The sequence below is a fragment of the Anguilla anguilla genome, chromosome 7 (assembly GCF_013347855.1).
Source record: "Anguilla anguilla isolate fAngAng1 chromosome 7, fAngAng1.pri, whole genome shotgun sequence".
NCBI classification, from domain to species: Eukaryota; Metazoa; Chordata; class Actinopteri; order Anguilliformes; family Anguillidae; genus Anguilla; species Anguilla anguilla.
In genome coordinates, this window is record NC_049207.1 from 16,162,446 (window position 1) to 16,184,718 (window position 22,273).

The 22,273-nt window shown below is 42.9% G+C and overlaps 1 protein-coding gene across 5 annotated transcripts in view; it reads right to left on the reverse strand.

Moving 5' to 3' along the window:
• Positions 1-22,273, reverse strand: part of sox5 (SRY-box transcription factor 5) — a 169,696-nt gene that overhangs the window by 84,086 nt on the left and 63,337 nt on the right. For all 5 annotated transcript variants that reach the window (XM_035427275.1, XM_035427273.1, XM_035427274.1 and 2 more), the window contains exon 2: positions 10,659-10,715. In XM_035427275.1, the coding sequence (XP_035283166.1) occupies positions 10,659-10,715 (57 nt within the window). The remainder of the gene's footprint in view (positions 1-10,658; positions 10,716-22,273) is intronic.

Below are 22,273 nucleotides of genomic sequence, written 5' to 3' on the forward strand. Positions count from 1 at the left end.
TGAAGAGCTTTCCCTTTTAAATCAGCCGCATGACTTTTCAAAGCGTTTATTATGAGAAAATTGATTTTAACAAACATGGAGTCACATACAGTGCAGAAGCCTCGAGGTACCCAGATTCACACTGGGTTCAATTACCAGTTCAAAGGATTTCTGTGTTTCATTTCAAATAACCACAACTGGGAGGTACAAAGACCCTTTACAGTTCCAGGTCTCAGGTGAGGGACACTGACTTTTTGTTCGCAATAAACTTTGCTAGTTTGACAGGGTTCCCAGATAAACCCTTTTTCATATCTTCCTTTGACCTATATTTTATAAATTGTAACCCAGGACTCCCGAGTGACTCAAATGGTAAGGCACTACCCACGGACATAGGCTTGGCCTTATATTGCAAGTATTAACCCCAGCTATGCCATTAGCTGGCTACTGTATCACTAGAATTTCAAATTGGTGACACACAATTTACTCATACACAGGAACGGTGTGGGATTTAGTCAGCCGGGGTGTCTCAGGTTAACACTAACTTAGTCCCAGCCAGTGAAATGGCAGGTGGCCACTGTCTATAGTTGTTTCCAGTGAAAGATATGCCTCTCCTCTGACAGATGCTGGTTTTGTCCTGTAGTACTAGCATAAAACAGGGCACTGCTAGCTGGCAAGCAAGTGCATCAACGTATATGCTTCAGCAGCAGCACTCTGGCTACACAGGGCTGGGCAGGACAATGGTGAATCTAGAGGCACAATCGGAAATTCAAAGTCACAGGAAAAAAACTTTCGTTGAAAATGTAACCCATGGCAACTCACGCACAGAAATCCACAGATAAAACATTGTTAAACAGAAAGTATAGATGTATCACCAAACAGCTTCTTTAAAAAGCTTTTCCCCAATTGTATTAAACTGTATTGCACTTGTTGGTAACCCTGCACTGGACCATGCAGACCTGTTTGTGGAATTCAAAAAGATCTGAATTTTCTCAACTGGGAAAGTGACCTACTAGCATAAGCATGGAGAAAGGCCCTGTGCTGTTTGCAGTGTTGTTCTGCTATGTGAAACTGAAGTGAAAATAAATGGCAGTTCTGGATTTCAGTTCAGTTTAGCTGACATGCATTTTGTACACTGTATGTATGCTTGGGCCACATGTTTCTACATTTAAATTGTATATCAGGCATTTAAATAAAAAGGAAGTGCTCTTAAAATACACAAAACAGCATTCATTTTTTTATTATATTTGTCATTTTACATTTTCATCCACACTATCAATGGTTCATATTAAATAACACTCAATTTCTACTTGAACATTAATATATGGAATATACATGGAATATTGCACAAATAAACATTGTCATCCAGCTAAACGTGACAACTGAATTTACTATTTGACATTGCAAAAGAGAAATAAAATGGCTCTTGAAAAATAAGGTGAGAACTCTTTAGAAAATTTGCCTCAACTGCATGACATGAAATGGAAGTTAAAATGAAGGGTAACTGGTAAATTGAACCGCTGTTATCCTCTGTTCATTTCACAAATATTTTGTTGGCCACGCAGTCACAACTCACAAACCAAAGGCATAAAAACAGCTACTCAAAGCCAGTGGTACTGGGGATCGTTGTTCCTCAGACATCAACATGATCTGGTCACAGATCCAGTTAATTATATAATGCAAAAGACTGACCACACAGAGTCACAGTCACTGCTACAGAGAGTCATCACTAATGCTCTGTTAAATCAATACTAATGTTACCGTCTCAGACAGACACACAAACGTTACGAAAGGTAAGTCCCACACAGCATTGCCACCACTGAGAGGAGAAGCCAGACTGACCTATGGCAGCTTCATTCGTACCGCCTCATAACCTGTGTACTGAGAGGGAAAACATGAAAGACCCGGGACATCCGCACAGTGAGCACACCTCTCAAAGTCAACGCGGTGAAGTGCGGGAAAACGCCCCCATTCTTTTACTTCTACTCCTGTAACAATTCCTGGCGGCGAGGCCGGGGACAGCAGCGCCGCTGAATAAGCCACTCAGATGAATGAGAGATGAGAAGGAGAGATGAGATGATAAGAGATGAGAGCGAGAGCCCGAGATGGAGGGACGATCTCCATGCTCCATTAGAGCCGCGCAGACTTCCCACGAAGCTCAGCGGGAGCCCTAATAATGACACCCGCACTGGCGCTGCAGATAAAACACCCCAATTCTCCGCTAAAATAGTCCCCCCGGTTCCCGGCGCCAATATCCCCCCGTAGCCGTTCTGCTCTCTCAATATGCCTGGGCGGAATCCTATCTAAGGCATCTACTTAAAGTTTACATGTGTTTTGTACTTTAAACGGTTTACGGTACAAAGCCTGCAGGATGCTCAGTTCCATCTCCCGGCGAATGGATTTGGCAGCTCTCTCACAACAATGTTTAAGAGCACATGTTTATGCACAAGGTCTCCACATCAACAGAAGTGCTCAGATTACAGAGCTGGAAGGATAAGCCTTATTTCAGAGGGAGCATGGGAACTGCTGTAGTATAGTTATTTTCAGTCTTTTTTTTTTTTGCCTCCCGCAGTTTTCCGCTTGCGTTCCACCTGAGGACAGGTCCATCTGTAAACGCCACGGCAACGCTGTCTCTGATCTCACAGCCGCAAACACAGGGCCCTCTCACTAAAAACTACAGTTTCATTTTTCTCTGTCTCCTCTTTAAAAATAACTGTATCCCAGTATTTGCCAATGTGTTACATCAAACTGAATGCTTTTGTCAGGAGACCTGGAGCAACTGACTCGCGTTTAATGAATAACTCAAGGCTACCCAGCTTTGAGCAAAGAGCTTCCACACTTTTGAAAACTATAGTACTCTTTGGTCTACCGATACTGCATGCTTCTCTCCACAATGCAACAGTTTCCTGGGAAAATAATTTCTAGACTGTAGGGAAGAAGCACTCAGACTCAATTTCAAGTATGTCTGAGTAAGGTAAGGTACCAAAGGCCACAGCAGATGGCTGACAGTGTTATTGGCGATTCAGTCCTTCCTGTAAAGCACACCTACAGAGTGACAGATACCTTCAGATGGAAGCAGAGCTCCTGTAGTGGCATTTTCTGCTCTGCTGCAGCCAATCAGGGCCTGAGTACATGGCTGCTCTCCACCCTGCTGCCCACACTGCCCACACTGCCCGCCCCCTCTCGAGTATAAGGGTGGAGGTCCGGTGCTAGAAAGGGCAGAAGGGGCCGCTGGGGAGAGAGGGACACCCCCTCAGATCTCTGCTCCCCTGCTGGGCTCACCACAGCCACCAGAACCTGCCGGTGACAGTGAGACAAAGAGCCACTCCCAGCCAGAGGCACTGAGGAGGAAGACGAGGGACAGGAGCCAGCTGGACGCCAGCCATGGTGCGAGCCAAGCACCATATATAAACCAGTTATACTCCAATACCCTCCTACATACAATCACTTTGCAGACTGTCACTTGTGCATGCAATGTGTGGTTAGCATTCTGGCAAAACAAAAAATGGATGCTATGCATCACCCAGGCAGGTGCCACAAATTGGAAGTGCTTCAGGTGAGTTTCCCCAATATGTGAAAGCCAATAGATAATTGCAATTCATTATTAATGGATTAATGGATTGATTCTTATTCAATGAAAATCTATTTGCATGTACTTGCGCATGTACAGCATGCTATGCCAAAACACATTATCTCCCACCTCCTGTTTGCCTGAAGGCAATGAGTCTGACCTATGATCGCTCTTTAGCCAATAGGACTTGCATCTGACCTCTAATCTCTCACCGGCTGCAAGACCTCTGATCTCCTGCTTGCAGTGAAGGACTTGTTTGTTTTCATTTGCAGCTGCAGACCTTTTCCCCTACTGATGTAGCAGGCTCGTACACCTCTCTCTCTCTCTCCCTCTTTCTGTCAGTCTCTGTCTCTCTCATTCCCCCCCCCCTCTCTCTCTCTGTGCCAGGGAGCCCATACTGGTACACAGATGGTTAAGCCCACCCAGTGCTGTGCAGGAGGAGTGGGGGAGGGGAGGGGATGCAGATGGCAGAGAGGGCATTGTCCTTCGGACTGCGCATAGGAACAATGCCACCACCGTGTTGCATGCTTCCCACAGCATTACACACAGGCCTGGCATCTGCCTGGCATCCCTTCCTACTCCAGCCCAGTGGACTGGTCAACACGTATCTCAGCCGTCTGATTCTGCCCCTTCCTATGCCCACTTCCCACTAAGGATAGTAAATGCCCCCTCTTTTACTCCTAATTTATTCATCCTGCAGTGAATAGGCTTTTGTGTTCTTAGCACGCAAGTCACCTAGCGCTGCTCTCACAAAACAGCCAGAAAAGTGAGCCCCCCCAGGTCTAATATGTACCACAGAACCTCTCATTCCCAGTTGTGATAATATAGCTATATTTCATCATCTACAAATTGCAGGGTTGAAGGGCTGTCTTCAAATATCCCATTGAAGGAAAGTTTGAGAGATTTAAAAAAAAGCAGTAGAGAACTGTATTTTCTTCAATGTGAACTTTAGTCTCAACCATTCGAAATTTAAATATTTGTTTCTGACAAAGCTTGTCGTATTGTCATAGTAACCATCCTCATGACGATGGTTATGATCATCATCGCCATCACTGATGGCATTGTCATCCTCATCATTCACACAAGAATAATGACTTATTGACAAAACGCAACTATATTAATGGTTCCATCTGAATACAATGCTACTGCTGGCACAGTGTGCACTATACGGTCCCATTGTTGCTAAAGCCCTCCCCCACCCTGTCAGTTCACATCAGAGTCGGCCCCAGGGTTTGGGGGGGTTCTGAGGGGGGCCCTGTTTACAGCCAAATCAGACACATACACAGTCTTTTTCACCAGCATGACCCTGCCTCCAACCAGGAATCCAGTATTCAGTCCTATACAGCACAGTCTGAAAGGGATCATTTAGCCCTGTGCAGAAGTCTAGTGGTTGTGCACATTGACAAAATACTTTTTTTATTGCACTTTGTGTATAGCTAGGGAAAACACATGAAAGTTCCAAATGGCTGAAAAGCAGATGGTTTTAAAAACATTATTTTCAAGAATGCCCCTGTCACCAGAGAATTTCACTTTTTTTTGCATTTACATCCCTTTCTGTTTGCATTGTGCCCTGAAACTAGCATCTCCAAATTGGTTTTAGAATGATAACATAACACTTTATGACCCTGAAATGCTGAATTGAGTCCGATCCAATTGCAGAATTGGTTTCAGGGTCATAATATGAGTACTTGCACAAGGTTAAAATAAAAAAAATATATACTGACTTACAGTATTGCATGCCACCCCTGTACATGCTAATTTGAACACATCATAACAGAGATCATCAAGGCCTGGAAAGCACAGACTAACAGAGATAATCCAGTCCTTTACAGTGCATTCTAATATTTTTCACTGTAGAACTGGAACCAAGCTAGCTGGCTTGGTTCAATTTGGTAGAGGACGGTTGTAATGGAATGTAAACTAGCTTTCTGAGCTCAGTTCATGATCTATACTGATGCCGGCCTACTTAAAAGCAAGCTGTGAATTGCCAAGCTGAGTAACTACTTTGGTGGCTACTGCACGTTGTTGCTGTCAGCGCTAAAAATTGAGGAACTAACAACAGAAGAAGCCACAAACACTTGATTACTGGATTAGGTTTGCTTTAAAACAAAAGAAAAAACATTCATCTCAAAATAATAAAACCAATTCATGTTCTGATATTGTTATCACCTAGCATGATTTCCTTCTCCTTCTGTGTTGGAGAAATTAGCAAGACTGTGCCCAACAGGACTTTGGAAATGTGTCGGACATCATTAGCTACACTTCTGGTTTCAGGCAATGCAATTGAAAATGAGCACTGCAAACCCACTCTATACCCAGCTTGAGCCAACCCAGTTCCAACTCAACAGTAGAAAATAGACTGAATGGATACTCATCACACCCATAAAATACTACAACTACAGACATTCTTTAAATTTATGCCCTAAAAGAATGATGCAGTAATAACAGTCATGATTTTTGTCATTGGACGTACTGTTTGAATTAACTAGTGAGGCTACTCATGAGAGTTTGGCTCAGCATACTGAGAATACTGTCGGTGCTGGAGGGTGCCGTGGTCCACCCCTGGAGTACAGAGCCATTCAGGAAGATGCTCTGTCACAACACCAGAACATCAAAAATTCGCAATGCTCTTATCAGCCACAGTACGGGAGGTGGCCAAATCGCACGCATCACTGTCATGCATGAAGTCTATGAACTGAGTCGGCATTGTCATTCACATTTGTTTACCAGTGTCATTCTGTGTACTACTGACTTGTCTATGCCTGGGTTTGGACTCAGCTACGAAACACAACAGAAAAACTGCAGCGCAGACATACTTTTAAATAATATTTATTTTCCAAAGAATAAAGCATGAGTCGATACAATATGAATATAATTTCCCCCTTGCACGTTCACTGAGGGTAGGCCACAGTGACTGTGCCTCAAATGGTCGACTAGTTCCCTAGATAGTGGATTAACCTAGTTAGTCCACTATACAGGGAACTTGTGGACCATTTGAGACACAGCCAGTAACTCCACTACCCCTGCCCTCTCAGAGCAGCAGCACATGAGTCCCTGTAACTAAAAAACATTCCTATGCCAGACATTTAGGTGTAGGCTACAAACTATAATATACTGTAAGAAATCAATTCACTGTATATTCATTAGCAAGAGACAAAGAATCATGTGTCCTGAGAATGACAACTTTTACTTCCTGCTTTTTCTTCCCAAACTATTACTATATTTGAATTATGATACAAATAGTAGATTCAACACAACTAACTGTATAGTGAAGTCAGTACACCCCTAATCTACATTATAATACCACAGGCAGTGCAGAGCCCTGAAGAGTCGGCATACAGCACAGTGGTAATGGTAGATTTGTGCGCTATAGTTAAATGCGTGCATAAATGAATTAATAAAAAGCATGGCTGGATTAATGAGTATCTTTTCCCCCGTTAGTTGAAATGAGAAGAACAGGTGCGTATGCAAGGCACATGTTAGGGTTTGGAAGGCAACTGCTGTCAAAAGTAAAATTGTGCAAGCTTTTCTGAATGCTGTGTATCAAGATGCTGCTTTTCTGGCACCAGTGAAACTTAGAGAGAAAAAAGGAGTAAGTTTTTGGCACAAGGCTCATCTTTGAAGGGATTTGGACAGAGATTACATGTTAAATTAGAGTGTCCCATCAGCTCTTCACTTTGACTAAACATTAAACACAACAGGAAATTCTACACAAAGATAAGTATCAGTGAGAAGCCTTTCTTTTGCCCAAGATACCACCAATTCTTAACACGCAAGTAAAACTTGAATTTAAACTGTTTATTCCTCTGAAAATAGTCATTTCAAGAGCTTTTTTGTTTTGGTGATTATCAAATGATCATTTTAACCACTTTCTAAACATAAAACTGCAACCATACACAGCCCCTATAGCAGAGACAGAGGGACAGAAGAGTGCGTGTGTGCGTGTGTGTGTGTGCGCGTGTGTACACGTGTGATTGTGTGGCCGGTGTTATATACTGTACAGTGAGGCAGATGTCTACAGTGACCACAATACTGTGTGGATCTCCCCACAGTGCAGAGTGAACACCAGATGTAGAGACCTTGTTTTCTGCTCCAACCCAACCTCAGAGTCCTAAAAACAAGGAGTCATGTGATATTGAAGCGGATGCATTTAGGACAAAAAGAACAAAGGCTTTTTAAAATCTGAACCCACTCAGTCGAGTCCCAGTTCAGTCCTGTGCTGTGTGAATCACAGTTCACTTGAGTCCGGTAGTGTAACAGAATCATTGTACACTTCTGTCCCCTGTTGTAGTCACAGAACATTTCTGACATCTCGTAGAGTCATATCACACTGTTTTCTGTTTTAGAGGCAAAGCGCAACACTTCTGTCTCCTGTCATACAGTCACAACACAGTCCTGTCCTCTATTTTAGTTAGGACACACTCTTGTCCTGTGGTGGCACAGCATAGTCATGGCTGACCTGCAGAGCCACAGCATATTCTTGTCCTGTAGATTCATACCACACCCCTGCCCTCTGCAGTAAGAGACTCACAGTAACTGCCATGTACTGCCAGAGAGCCACAGCTTAGTGGCTGCTTCATTGTGTCTCTCTCCCTTTGGATACAGACGTGGTGGCCATGGGGAGAGCAGACTGTATTATTATTATTAAGTGCTTCCCGGATCAGGGGGGGTTGGAAGTGAGCCTTCCAGCTCTATGTGACGAGGTCAAAGGTCACCACCCTGACAACCTCTGAGCTTCTGCTCTTTGATCCGCAGATCCTGAGAGACACCTCCCTCACGGCCCTGCTACATTAGGGAAGGCTGGACAGAGGGGCAGAGGAAGACAGGGCTCCAGATGAAGAGAGAGTGAGAAGGGGAAAGCGAAGGGACAGGAGGATGGGGGTAGGGGTGGGGGTGAGGGCGAGGGGGAATGGGGTGGGGGGGGGCAGTTAAAAAGAATTCAGTATTGTTACGGAGGGAAACCACGTTCTGTTGATCTGAACTGATCCAAGGAAACAAAAATGCATTGTTCTCCGCAGATGGAAGCGAGTGTCGCCAAGGTAACCAGATTAATCTCCCCTTTCTCTGCCTCCTCTCGTGTGGAGCGGGAATCGGTGGGCTCTTTTCAGAGAAAAGCCAGCCTCAAAGCCGGGCTCTAACCAGCCTCCTAATTAGCTGCAATTACAATGAAGACAACATGATGAGATAATAGAAATTTGCAAAATAATGACATACCACGGCAAAATATTCCTCCTCCTAAGCAGCATGTTTTCTCTGGGCCCAATGCGCCGAGTCCTTCTAAAGCAGAGCTGGAGGAATGGTGCTGTATTGTCTGTCACAGACCACCATTGTCTCCCTCCTGTTTCCCTCAATCAGCTGCCCATTGTCTGCGATCTTAAATAAAAATGACTCAAATACACAGGCCACATAATGATCCCGCTCACGCTAATGCATACAGAGCGGTTCTGCGCAGAGCTTACATCAAACAGAGCCCCCACCCCTCCCTCCCTGCACACCCCCCCCACCCCCCCCTCCTCTATACATGGCCCTGATGGACTGGCAGGGCCTAATACAGAGCAAAGGTAATTTACAACACAATTAAGAACGGGTGGGGGGGGGGGGGTCTCCAATCACACATTATGCCATGGGCCTCCTATACACACAGGAAAAGTGAGAGAGGCAGAAGAACTGAAACGTGACATACAGAGTTTGTTTTCATCTGATGAGACCAAATTAAACAGCATGCAGAGTGTTAGGAAACATGCTTTTTTATCACATCAAACAAGACCAGGGGTGGGAGAAGAAGGGAGAGACGACAGAGAAGAGTAAGGGATGGAGAAGGAGAGGGCGAGAGAGGGAAAGAGGGAGGGAGAATCTAGGAGAGGAGAGGCTAGAGGAAGAGATGTGGATAAAGGTCCCATTTACGGAGGAGTGAATTCACCTAATTCCACAGTGCTGGCACAGTTCTGCCTGAGAGACTAGTTCACAATGAGCAGTGCTGTTTAACATTAAAAACCATGTTATAAATCTCCCCCTATACATCCAATATTAAATATAAATTTAATATGATAAATCATCCCAAACATGCCCTCATCTGTCTAACATTTAAAATCCTGTCTCAAACATATGCCCTGTTGGTTTCATATGTTTAAAAAACATACAGCAATTACCCTGCATGACCCTGGGTTAAATTCTCAGCCATGAGACCTTCTGTACTGGGATCCCATCTCCATTTGTAACATTCTGCTTTCCCCCATCTGAAGGTCAAAAAATCTAAAATGGGGGTGGACTGCGCAATCTCATTTGACAAAAAACCTCAGCTAACTCAAACATGCCCCCTATCTGCCTAATACTAAAACCTGGCGGAATAAAAATGCACCCAGTATCTGTCTAGTATTACAAAAATCCCAAGTGCATGTATTTTACCTGTATTAGTATTGTAACAGTAAAAACCAGTGTCAAATAAACCTGTTTTACATCTAAACTTTAAAAAAATCCTGCATTGAACCTACTCCCAATCGCCAAATGTAAAATCTAAAACACATTCTTTATCTGCCCAACAGTAACAAGCCTGTTTAAAACAAAACAATCTTAAATTGTGTGGGCCCTGCTGCCAGTCAGTAAATCACCAGAGTGACAGCCCTCTGAAGGAGTAAAAGGCAGAGGACACAGCAGACAAGTGATATCTTCTTTAATCTCTTTATAAATGACCTGCAACCACAAGATCTGAGTCCTTTCATCAGACGCACTGTAGCTGTGGTATCATTTACTTTTGATGTCTTCTGTCTCAGCCTTTAACATTCATTAAGAAAAAACACTCATTAAACTGGAGTTAAATGGTTGTTTTGACAATGGCCTCCTATGATGACTGCCTTACCATAAACCTCCCCTCGGTGTTGCGGAAGCCTTTCTTCCAGCATTTACAATTATGAGGAATACAGTGATGGTTCACTCATCACCTGCCCTAAACATAATCACCACATGCAGAGAATTCTGGAGTTTCTTTTTTTGTCTCATTCTTATGGTTTATTCTGGTTTAATAATCCATATACACTAGTGTGGCCCTGTTTGTTCCAGCACAGCCCTTTAAGCACAAGTATGGAGCACAGAGCGGAAATGCACATATACCTACCGGTCTTCAGGTTCAGCAGTCTTCATTTTTCTACAGCTCGCCTGTTGCTGTATGACACTGCAAATACAAATAAAAAATAATTTTAAAAATAGGTTAATGTATGAGAGAGGCACATACTGGACAAATGGGGTCTATCATGTATGAAATATAATAACAAACCAGCAGTGAAGGATAAGATCAACTTCATTATGATAACCTCCAATGAGAGAGCTTTTATCAGCTTCACAGTGAGATACGATAAACATAACTTTGGGACATGATAATCTCCACTATGATAAACATCTCAGTATGAGATTCAGTAAACTCCACTTTGGGATGTGATAAACTGGTCAGTGAGAGCTATGATACTTAACTTAACTTTGGGACATCATAACCTCCATTATGATTAACTTAAGTAAGAGAAACCAACTGTAAGATGTCAGACCAGAAATGTGATATGAGTGATATGATACATACTACATAAAAAGATACAATAAAAAACAAAATTTTAGAAATTTCATAAACCCCATAATTAAAGTATGCCACTCCATTGGAAGAAACACTGGACAGGCAACCAAGGCCACTGTATTCACATCCAGACCACCATAACCATTACAGTGGACACGTCAATGCTTCTCTGCGGAGAAATCACCTAGATCTTTATCTATGCTTCATTGTGGAGAAATGACCCATATGTGATTAGCAGATATTGACAGACGACCTCATTAAGGAGCAGCTTCATTTGATACCATTTGCTTTGTTTGCGTGGGAATATAAAGGAAGTTGGTGCTAATTATCATAATTAAGGCTGCTGATTTTTCACTTGCACATGGTAAAGGATGGTTTTAATTAGCACACGGATATGTAACAGATTTCCAGCCTGCACTCTGTTCACTCCATGGTAAAGAAGAAGAAACATCTTGTGATATTTGTGCGGTGCCTATGGTTGAGTGTGTATGCGAGTGTGTGAGAGAATATTTCGAGACAATGGGGTTCAGTAGCCGAGTCATTAGGGGGTAAGGAGACGGGTGCTGGATAACAAAGGCTATTGTGTCTCGGGCAGGAATGCTGGAAGGTGGGGTTTAAATCAACAACCAGGACCCTTCTTTTGCTCAGCCCCTGCAGCCTGTCGCTGCCACAGTAACCCCCCACTGGAATTAGCATGCTCCACCCACACTCTGCACTTCAAGGAAGAAAACAATTAAAGTGAACCTGGGGGTAACTCTCCCCCATTGGTCCTCCAGGGAGGGGACGCAGCATATAATATGGAACAGACCGCGCCATGACTCTGCCTTAATTAGAACAGACACAAACAGTGGGGCGGTGAATTAGTACTGTAACCACGCATTACCCTGATTCATTCAGACCTCATACTGGATTAATAACTCCTGAGACAGTACAAAAGAAGACTGTGGCACAACCCCTGGGCCCATGTACAGGTCAAAGGGAAAAGGAAGAATCACAGATCAACCAAGCCTCCATTTTAACTTTATTAGCCTTGTCTAACACCACCATGCTTCTTGAACACATTTCCAACAGACATACTTACCCCAGCAGAGTTAGTAAATACACCTACTCACCACATTACATTCATTAAGCACACCCACTCATCCAAGAGTCACTAAAGACAGCAACTCACCCAAGCAGAGTCACTAAACATACCTACTCATCTAAATGCCCTTCCTAAGAGCAAAGACACCCCATTGCAATTACTAAACACCTACTCATCCCAGTGCAGTCACTAAAGCTTATGAAACTAAACACTCTACACATGGAGGAGGGGTGGAGATAAACCCCCCTAAAAAGGGGGTGGAGACAGGCTCTCTGTCTAGAAAGGGGGGTGAAATTGGATACTCAACGTAAGAAGAAGGGATGGAGTTAGACACTCTACATAAGGAGGAGGAATGGAGTTAGACACTCTATATTAAGAGGAGGGATGGAGTTAGACACTGTATGGAGGGAGGGGGATGGAGTTAGACACTCTACATTAGGAGGAGGGATGGAAGTCACTCCTCCTAATGTAGGGAGATAGAGGCTCATGACTGTGATGCACTAATTGGATTTATGTAATGCACTAATAGGAAAATGTATTTCAACTCTATGGTTCTGCCTTAATCAGCAGGTCCTTCACATAATGTACCACGTCACCAAGTAACAGAAGTTCATCTGACCTACAGGCAAAAAGGGGATAAAACTACACACTAGCAAAATTTGACAACAGAAAGCAACCCACACATGAACTTCACTGGTCCAAATATCCAGAAAATACAACAAAAACACTCATCCTACTCCTCAGTAGACCTTAATGTCTGCAGCCATTGCATCTTGAGTGGATCACCACTTATTAAACATTGAATGGGCCACATCTTCATTGAGGACACTTTCAGTGAGCTAAATTTTATGGACAACACTGTTTTCTTCCTTATAGACTCGTTGTTACCAGTCAACAAAATATAGGGGTTAGGTTTAATTGATTTCCTCTTTCAAACATGTTTTTCCTCTGTAGAAATCTTTTTTCTTTGGCAAAGCAGTAGAGTGGCTGGTTGTTCTTTGTTTTCCTTCTTTTTTGGTTTGGTGGAAAGTGCATTAGCTTCCAAACAGAGTAACGGGTTCGATTCAAAATCAATACCACTCACCTCTCCACAAGCCTCTCCACTTTGTGGCAAGAAAGGCTGGGGAAGTAATGTGTTTGTAAACAGCACCATAGCAACTGCTGCCACCCTGACACAAGAGAAACCATCACAAAGACCCGCTACGCCCTCCACACAGTAGCATTCTGCATCTCATGTTCCACATTTTTAAAAAGCAGAGGAGCCTCAGTAACAACCTTGAGACAGTTTATTTCAGATTCATTATCAAGGCAGATTTGAGGAGCTTCAGATTCAACTCAAAGAAACTACAAATCATCAGTGTTGTGGCGGATACTACATAAACATACTGTATGTGCATACTTCACAGTCTGATGAGCAATGTCATATGTACGTTGTGTTAAGCTTTGTTAGTAAATTTTTGGATGGTCTCCTTAATTATGTCACTTTGAAATGACGTATGGGCTTTTTCATGTCACTCAGCCCTTTGGTTGTTTTGCAGAGAAAATGTAAATAAAATACTGGCATTTTCTTTTTGCAAGCAAAAAGTCCCATGGTGCTTTTATATCACACTTCTCCTACATTGGTGACCCCATAGCTCTCTTGGATGGTTCCAGAGACGTTAACCAAAATGGAGGTGAATGCAGTTTCTCCGAAATTACCAGAGTTTTGGGAACAACAGGCTCCCACCTGGTGTGCCCAGACTGAAGCTCAGTTTGCCCTCCAGGACATTTCCTCGAGAGTATTCTTGTGGATCCTCTGACCATGACAAAGATGGGACACTAAGCGCACATCTCCTGGAGACTTTTGGACTATCTGAATCTGAGCACGCCTGCTAATTTCTCTCCCTACCCAGCCTGGGTCACTCCAAGCCCTCAGAACCAATGGACCATATGTTACCTCTCCTGGGAAATCATATTCTATGTTTCCTTTTTAGAGAGCTGTTCATGCAGCCACTGCCAGCACAGGTACAATCTGCTTTGGGTAATTCAACCATTAAGGATTTTCATGCCGACAAATACTCCTCGGCTACCTAGCAGTGCTGTGTAGCCATGCGGAGCCCCACTCACGTCAAACTAGCCTCCTGGCATGTACTATTACTGCACACAGTTTGGCATCATGGCTAGGAAGTGCCATCCCCATGCAGCTTTCTGGTGGTGGGAAACATGAAGACTGGTGCTTATTAGCCACCATGGGCACTGACTATTCGGGAAACTTGTTATTAATTACAGACACTGACTCTGGGAGGTATTTCCTTTGGGACACAGGCACTCAGGTGAGTGTCCTGCATGCATCAACCATAGACATACAAGGAGGTTGCCACAGCCCCGCCCTTGTGGCTGTGAAAGGCAGTTCCATCTGTACTTTCGGGAACCAGAGTGTGGCGCTGTGTTTTGGTGGACAACGTTTTGCTTGGGACTTTGTTATGGCAAGTGTCCACCCTCTTCTTGGTGACGTCTTCTGTGCTAATTATTTCCTGGGAGACAAGAAGTACCACCGGCTCATCAATGCTGAAACCTTCAGTTCACTCCTATGTTCACTCAGTGGTTCCGACACGACTAGGTTGTGGAGCACACTCTCTGATGAGTTTTGCTGCCTCCTGGCCAGATTCCTGGATCTCACCAAATCCACTTTCCCATCTACCACCACCCCTAAGGATGTCCCAAAAACTGCAGTGAACACCCCGTTTGGAATTTTCAAATTTCTCCGCTTGAAATTCGGCCACATAGGCATGCCTAATGGTAATGGACACGGCATTACGGAACCTGCCATTCGTGTTTGTGTACTTGGATGACATTCCCGTCACCAGTGCCTCCAGGTCAGAGCATGTGTCCCATCCCAAAACTCTGTTTGAATGCCTCAGCGAACAGAGCCTGATCATCAATCCAGGCAAGTGCCCGTTCGGGCTGTCCACAATTGATTTCCTCAGGCACCGCATCACAAGCCACAGAGCCGTGCCACTGCCAGCGAAAGTGGAGGCTATTAAGTCATTTGCGCATTCCCTCACTGTGAAGGCCCAGCAGGAGTTTTGTAGCACTTCCATGTTACACATGTACCTCCATCCAGCACTTGTATTGCTATCTTGATGTTGTAGCTTGCTGTCTTGCCTCCTTGTTTGACTTAACATTACTCTCTGACCTAGTCTATGCTTACTGTGTGAACCGGAAACTTTTACATAATGAGTACTGTACCTTATCGGACCTGTGTTTTGTTGTTGTTGCAATGACCTTTGGTATGCACTTATTATACACCACTTTGGATAAAAGCATCAGAAAATTCTTCAGGGTGCACGCATGGATGTGTCACTGACTACCGTCCACAGAAGACTTCATAAACAGAGGCAACACTGCAGAATGCAAACCACTAGGTAGCTGAAAAACTGGTAATAGCTTGCTAAGAGGTACCTACAAGAGTCTGCAGAGTTCTGGGTCTTGTGGACAGATGAGACCAAGATTCACATATCAGAGCGATGGCAAGAGCAAAAGGTGGGGGCCAAATGGAACTACCTAAGATCCAAGGCACCCTCCTCATCTGTGAAGCATGGTGGTGGGGGTGTTATGGTCTGGGCATGTATGGCTGCCACAGGTACAGGTTCACATGTCTTCATTGATGATGTAACTGCTGATAGCAGCTGCAGAAATAATTCTGAAGTGTTTATAGAAGCAAGTTCTGTACATCTGCTCAAGTTCAAGCAAATGCCCCCAAAATTGTTGGATAGTGCTTCGTCCTACAGCAAGACAATGATCCCAAGCAAACTGCTGAAGCAACAATGAAGTTTTTCAAAGCCAAAAACTGGAAAATTCTTGACTGGCCAAGTCATTCACCTGATGTGCATCCAATTGAACATGCGTTTCATATGTTGAAGAGAAAAATTAAGGCAACTAGCCCCCGAAACAAGCAGGAGCTTAAGATGGCTGCAGTACAGGACTAGCAGAATATTGCCAGAGAAGATACTCAGCACCTGGTGTTGTCTATAGTTCACAGACTTTAAGCAGTCATTGCACGCAAAGGATATGCAACAGAGTACTAAACATGACCAGTTTTATTTGCATAACATTAATATGTCCAAAGTATTATGGTGCCCTGAAAAGGGGCTATGTATAAAAAATACTGTAATTTCTACATGGTGAAAAGAAGATGTATAAGAATGCACTTTGATAAAAGCAGAGAATTTGTATGTTAACCACATGCGAATTGAGTACAAATCTAAAATTGTGGACAACAGAGCCAAATCAAGAAAAAATATGTCTGTTTCAAACATTATGGAGCTTACTGTATATATATATATTTTTAGTATAGACAAAAGCCATATCAGAGTGGGCTGAGGAAAGTGGAATGGATATGTTATGGGCTACAGTTCAGAATTCTAAAACTGCAAAAACAAGCCATAAAAATTCCAGAGACATGCATGAACTCCTCCCAGCCCCCCAGTCCACGGGCCCTCTCCTTCTTTGTTACAAAGAGTTCCATTCAGCCCTGAGTGACTTCTCTTACCAGGCTGGGGCACACTTAATGCACAATAGCCCTGTGGAAACAAAGGGCAGACTATTAGGTTAGAGGAAGAGGGGGGGAGTAGGGCAGTCCATTCTCACTAGCCACACATCTGGTGACCATGTGTGGCAAGTGCTAATGAAGGCCTTCCTGAATAATCCACAATTAGTTCCGAATGCCGCTGGATCTCTCACTGGACGTGTAGTAGGAACAGGGGAAACACCATTGAGCACAGTCCCTTCATGTCCAACTTTCCAACAATCCCTGCAGAGCTGTTAAAACACCTCCCTAACAATCTCCTCAGCGCTGTAAATGACTCTCCAACAGCGTCTTCAGACCTGTAAAAATCCTCTCTCCAATGATCTCTACACAAAACAGCTCTCTGTCATTTAGAGCGCTGACCACTGTTTCAGAGATACAAAGCATCTCTTCAATAATATCTACAGCACAGAAAAATGGCTTTTCAATTATCTCTACAGTACTGTTAAATTCTATCCTATAATCCTGATACAGTACAGCGCTGTATCAAAACCCTCCAATAGCCTCTGCAAATCTGTTGTTCCGTGTACTGCCTTATGTTACTTTGATCTGCAGTGGCCTTTAGTGTCTCTATGACAACAATAATGCAAGTTGGGAACCATGGTTTTATTAGGTCAAGGATGCATGCTGGGACCATGTAAGACCACAGAGGAGGGATGGTTGTAGGAGAAAAGGCGAGATAAAAATGGTTGAAAACACTCAATTTACTGTCATTCAACTCTCAAGAACTGCAGAGAGGAAAACCAGAGGAGGAAATCAATAGAAGAAAACTCGAATCTTCGATCTCTCTCTCTCTCTCTCTCTCTCTCTCTCACACACACACACACACACACACACTCTCTCTCTCTCTCACACACACACATACACACACACTCTCTCTCTCTCTCTCTCTCTCTTTCCCTCTCTCTCTCCCCAGTCTGAAGGACCATCAGCAAAACTCAGGTTTGGGAAGCAGTGACTCATTGGAACTTCCTCCGGCAGGAGTAATCAGCGCTTGGACACTATTTTCATGCTCTGTGCTGCCCACCCCCTCCCTTTTTGTGCTGGACTCATTGCACTGGCCGGCTAAGTCCTGCACTATGCAGGAAGCGATTTATGTGATCTGGAGCATTGGGATTTTTCCTCCCCGACTGCTGTTTGTTAAGTGTGTTCCTAACAAGGTCAATACAGCCAGGGACTGGTAGGTATGTGTGACTGACACACACATTCTTCACCTACAGTACCAGATCAGCCTAAAAGTAGACAACAGACACTGCCTCTTGCTGTCCATTCACAGGAACTGAATGCAAGCTAATGGGATGGGTCCAGCTGTCAGTGGGAAGAGGAGGCAATCTTCAGATGGATGGGATGGATACTCAGAGCTACTCATGGCAGAGTGGAGAGGACTGTGGAATAGACACATGAAGAAGCTTACGGTAGTGTGGAGAAGAAGACAGTGGCTGTTCAAGGCAACCTGAAGCATTTCAGGAAAGATAATGCTTAACTGTACGGCAGTATGATCGGGAGAGCTCAGACTGACAGGAAAGGATGTGAAAAACACCCACGCCCACAGAACTGACCGCTGTTTTACTTCACAATGGTGAAGGGCAGATAACCAATGATATCAGAAGGAAATTTAGCATGAGAAAAGCCACAATAACCATCAGTTCTTTAATTTAAAAACCTCTTTCCAGTGACTGTGAGGGCAATTTAAATCACAAAGGATTATAAAGTGGGAGCCCAACTAGGTCCTCTGCACAGAATGTCTGGATTCTCTAACAGGTCTCAGTAATGACATTAGACAGAGACATTCACAGACTGGCTATCGCGATGATCCTTAATTCACCGAATAGCTGCCAATACAGCAAACATTTCTGATAAACAATATTCATCAGGATCACAGTGTCATATACCAGCTCAGTTGCCAACAGTGGCTTACCCAGAGCCATATCAAGAAGTTGAGAATTACTGAGGTCAGGAAACCTATCCCATCCTGGGTTGGTTTGGGGGCATGTGCACACCCAAAAAAAATAGATTTCCCTAATCTAAATTGGTCCACTTTAAGATTATTTGACAGAAAAAATTGGATGATGATCACTTTGGACCCATCTATGTCAAGTGGGAATTATATAGGAGAATCAGGTTTAATGATAATCTATGGAGCCTCCATAGTAGGTCTGTTAAAATAAACAATCATAATTTGAATACACTGATGTGTGCAGCAAATTGTTTTATTCAAAGCATCTGGAGTTGGAGACTGGCAAAGATGCATGTGCAGATCACAGACGCTAGCAACAAGCGAGTGAAGAGAAATTAATGTATTCAACAGTTGAGGTAACCGTTAGAGGCAACAAAAAAAAAATGTGTCTGAGCATGTATACTGGTTTTAAACCGGGAATAAATCAACTGGGCACAACTGACTCTGCCTATGGACACAACCAACCTTGAGGACGAGGTCAGTTGTTCCTTTGACCTCATTCTGAAGTCAAAATGTGTCTTTCACGTTATCAAAAAGTTAATAGACAGTATCAAGTTGTTAATTTGAAAATGTTGAGCAAGCAGTATCTTAGCAATCGTGCATAAGATGAAATGGGCCACAACTGACCCCGGTCACCCCTAAACTTCAAAATACACTGACGTAGTGTGCATGCTGACAAAGTTGCAAATCCAAGACATATATTAACATTTTCCACATAACCCCTCTCCCGCCATCACCTACCCCTCCAACTCCTAGCTGTCCAGATGATGAACATTAGATCAATGCATTTCATTGTGTGGAATTGATGTTCCTAAAGGTGCAGTATGTTCAAACAAATGAGCAAAAGCTATTTTCTGAAAAAAAAAAATGTTCTACCCCCTCCCCTCAGCTCAGTGCAATCATATCTCATTCACAGGTACAAAATAAAACACATAACATCATCATTTAAGGTAAGGGGCACAACAATAAACAATGACATAGCTATAGTTTTTATTTACAACTATAGGCTATAGCAAGCATGATATATTTGGCAAAAATGAGTTTGATGCAGTAATGCTGGCTAGGTAGCAGTTGAGTTAGCATTAATTAGTTTGCATAACAAAGCTAAAAGGCAAGAAAGTTAGAGGTACTGCACAGCCAAACTTTATTTTGAATTACATATTATTTTTTCTATAGCACATTTCACCCATAACATTTGTCGATGCAGCTTCTGCAAGTAACTAAGTTACCTAGCTACTTGACAATTTATTTCCGTTTCACTAACTGACGTTAAATAATTTTGAAGCCCTTCAAATCTCTCACCATCAATGAAAAGCCAAACCAATGTTCACTCGTCTTGTCTTTTTTCTTGGTTCAAAAGTGTTCTAAAACAACCTTACATACCACACCTTTAACAATTCTCCCCGCATTCAACAACAATTCGAGCCACTTCACTACAAGAGTAATAGTCTCTCATGATTTCATGAATGGCCAGTAGCTTTGTGGCTATCACCACTGTCAATGTATGCTACATTAGCATCAATTAGCCTATCACCTCTATAAAGTCTGACTAAAAAGTGGTTTGTGTTACGGTCAACTACACATAGACAGTTACGTTTGGCTACCGACTACAGAAAACTACACACAAAGTAGCTATATTGATAGCTGATCTCTGGAGATGAATAGCATTAATCTGGTTAAACAAGCAGCCAATTTTTTTATAATGTGAGAGATCTCTCACCTACATCATGCTTCACTTGGCTTCAGATAAGCAGTCTGATTTAGAACTCCCGCTGTGCAACAAAGTCGTCCCAAGAGTCACTGCATCATCTTTGCTGAGCGGGAGACAGGTCTGCTTCACCACACACACACACACACACACACACACACACACACAGACATACAGAGATGAAATGACGGTGATCAGGCGAGCAAGCAGTAATCTTGGTTTACTAAATTTTTGCTAAATCTTACCGAAGAGAAGTCATTTTATGTACAGTAGTTCACCACTTTCATTCAGTGTTACACTAAATCATTATGAAAAGAAAAACAACTCAGACTCAGAAATATGAGGTCATGACCTCAGTGTCCTCAATGGTAGATACTGGCATGGGGTCACCATCACTTATATCGGACAACCGTCATGTCCATCATTACCCTGAGCAAGTTAACATAAAGAAATGTTCCATTATCCTGAATGAATTATTTTAGGAATACTGCAGCATTATTCTGAATATACGTACTAAAGCATTAACCCACAGGAGTAACTGAAAGGGTACTGCTGAATTAACTCATGTTGCACGAGGGAAATTGTAATATTATGCTAAGGGAGTAATTGTAGAGTACCTCTAAGGGGCTTACTGTAGAAATACTGCAGCATTACCTGAAATAGGTTTTGAAATTTAGTTAACATCGGTATATAATGACTGACTGCATAAATATAGAACAAATCGTTTTGGTTCTGTCTTCAATGTGTGTTGCATTGGTGTACTATTACACTGTAAGACACAAGATGAATCCTCACATGAACACACAAACAGACACCTAGTATAGCTCCTTAGCCTCTAGAACAGTTCAACATAGTCTTGCAGACATTTACATTTTGGCATTTACAGTGATTTAAGCAACCTAAACCAATTACAAGCCTTGTTCTTTCATTATTACACTACACTGTGCTGGGCCATGGTGGCAAAGCATGAACTTAACACCCACCTGAGAAGATAAACCAAGCAGCCAAGACCTGGCTTTGCTTTTGAAGCTCACTTCCTGGTTTTGTTGAGAGATGTTGCTCACTAGCGCCAGTGTGGTTGGCTCCAGTATAGGTCTTTAAGCCACCACTTTCAATGTAAGTCAATGGTACCATTATGATCAAAATACAAACTCAATAATATTTTCACACAAGAACACACAGTTGCAAAGGGTGTTTTTTCATTGTCTTTGGGTGGGCTCTCACACGCTTCATAATGGCTGTCAATCACTCATGGAATTCATGACAATTTAAGCATTCACTCTTTTCTCTACCTCATAGCCTCTGCCTCAAATTGGTACAACATATTGGCAAGAAAACTGCACAGTTTAAAAAGGCTTTTCACAAGGCAGCGGAAATTTAGTGGGTGATGTCACAGTCACTCTGTCCATATGTTTTCTACAATCTATGGGATAAACCAAAAGACCATTTTAGCTACTGCCAAAAAACTTAACTTTTGAGCATTTCCTGATCAATTTCTCTTGCTCATACATGCTGAGACAGAGATTGCCACATCTCCACCAGGCCTTGGGTGAGAACAGATTCACATTTTGGAATTTAAATATCAAACAGGTATTACCAAACACAGCACAGTTAAAGTGATCTACACATCACACATTAGCCACAATGATGTGTCAAAACAATACAAAGTAACCTTGAACAGTGAAAGCCAGCATTTGTATTGGAGGAAGTATTATAAGGGCCATTAAGTGTGATTAATTGAGGTTTAATTTACTGAAGAAAAAAAACCTAATGGAGCCTTTCCTTATGTCTTCAATCTTCATTACATCATAACCATCTTTGGTGTTCATGAAAAGGAAGGGTAAAAAACAAC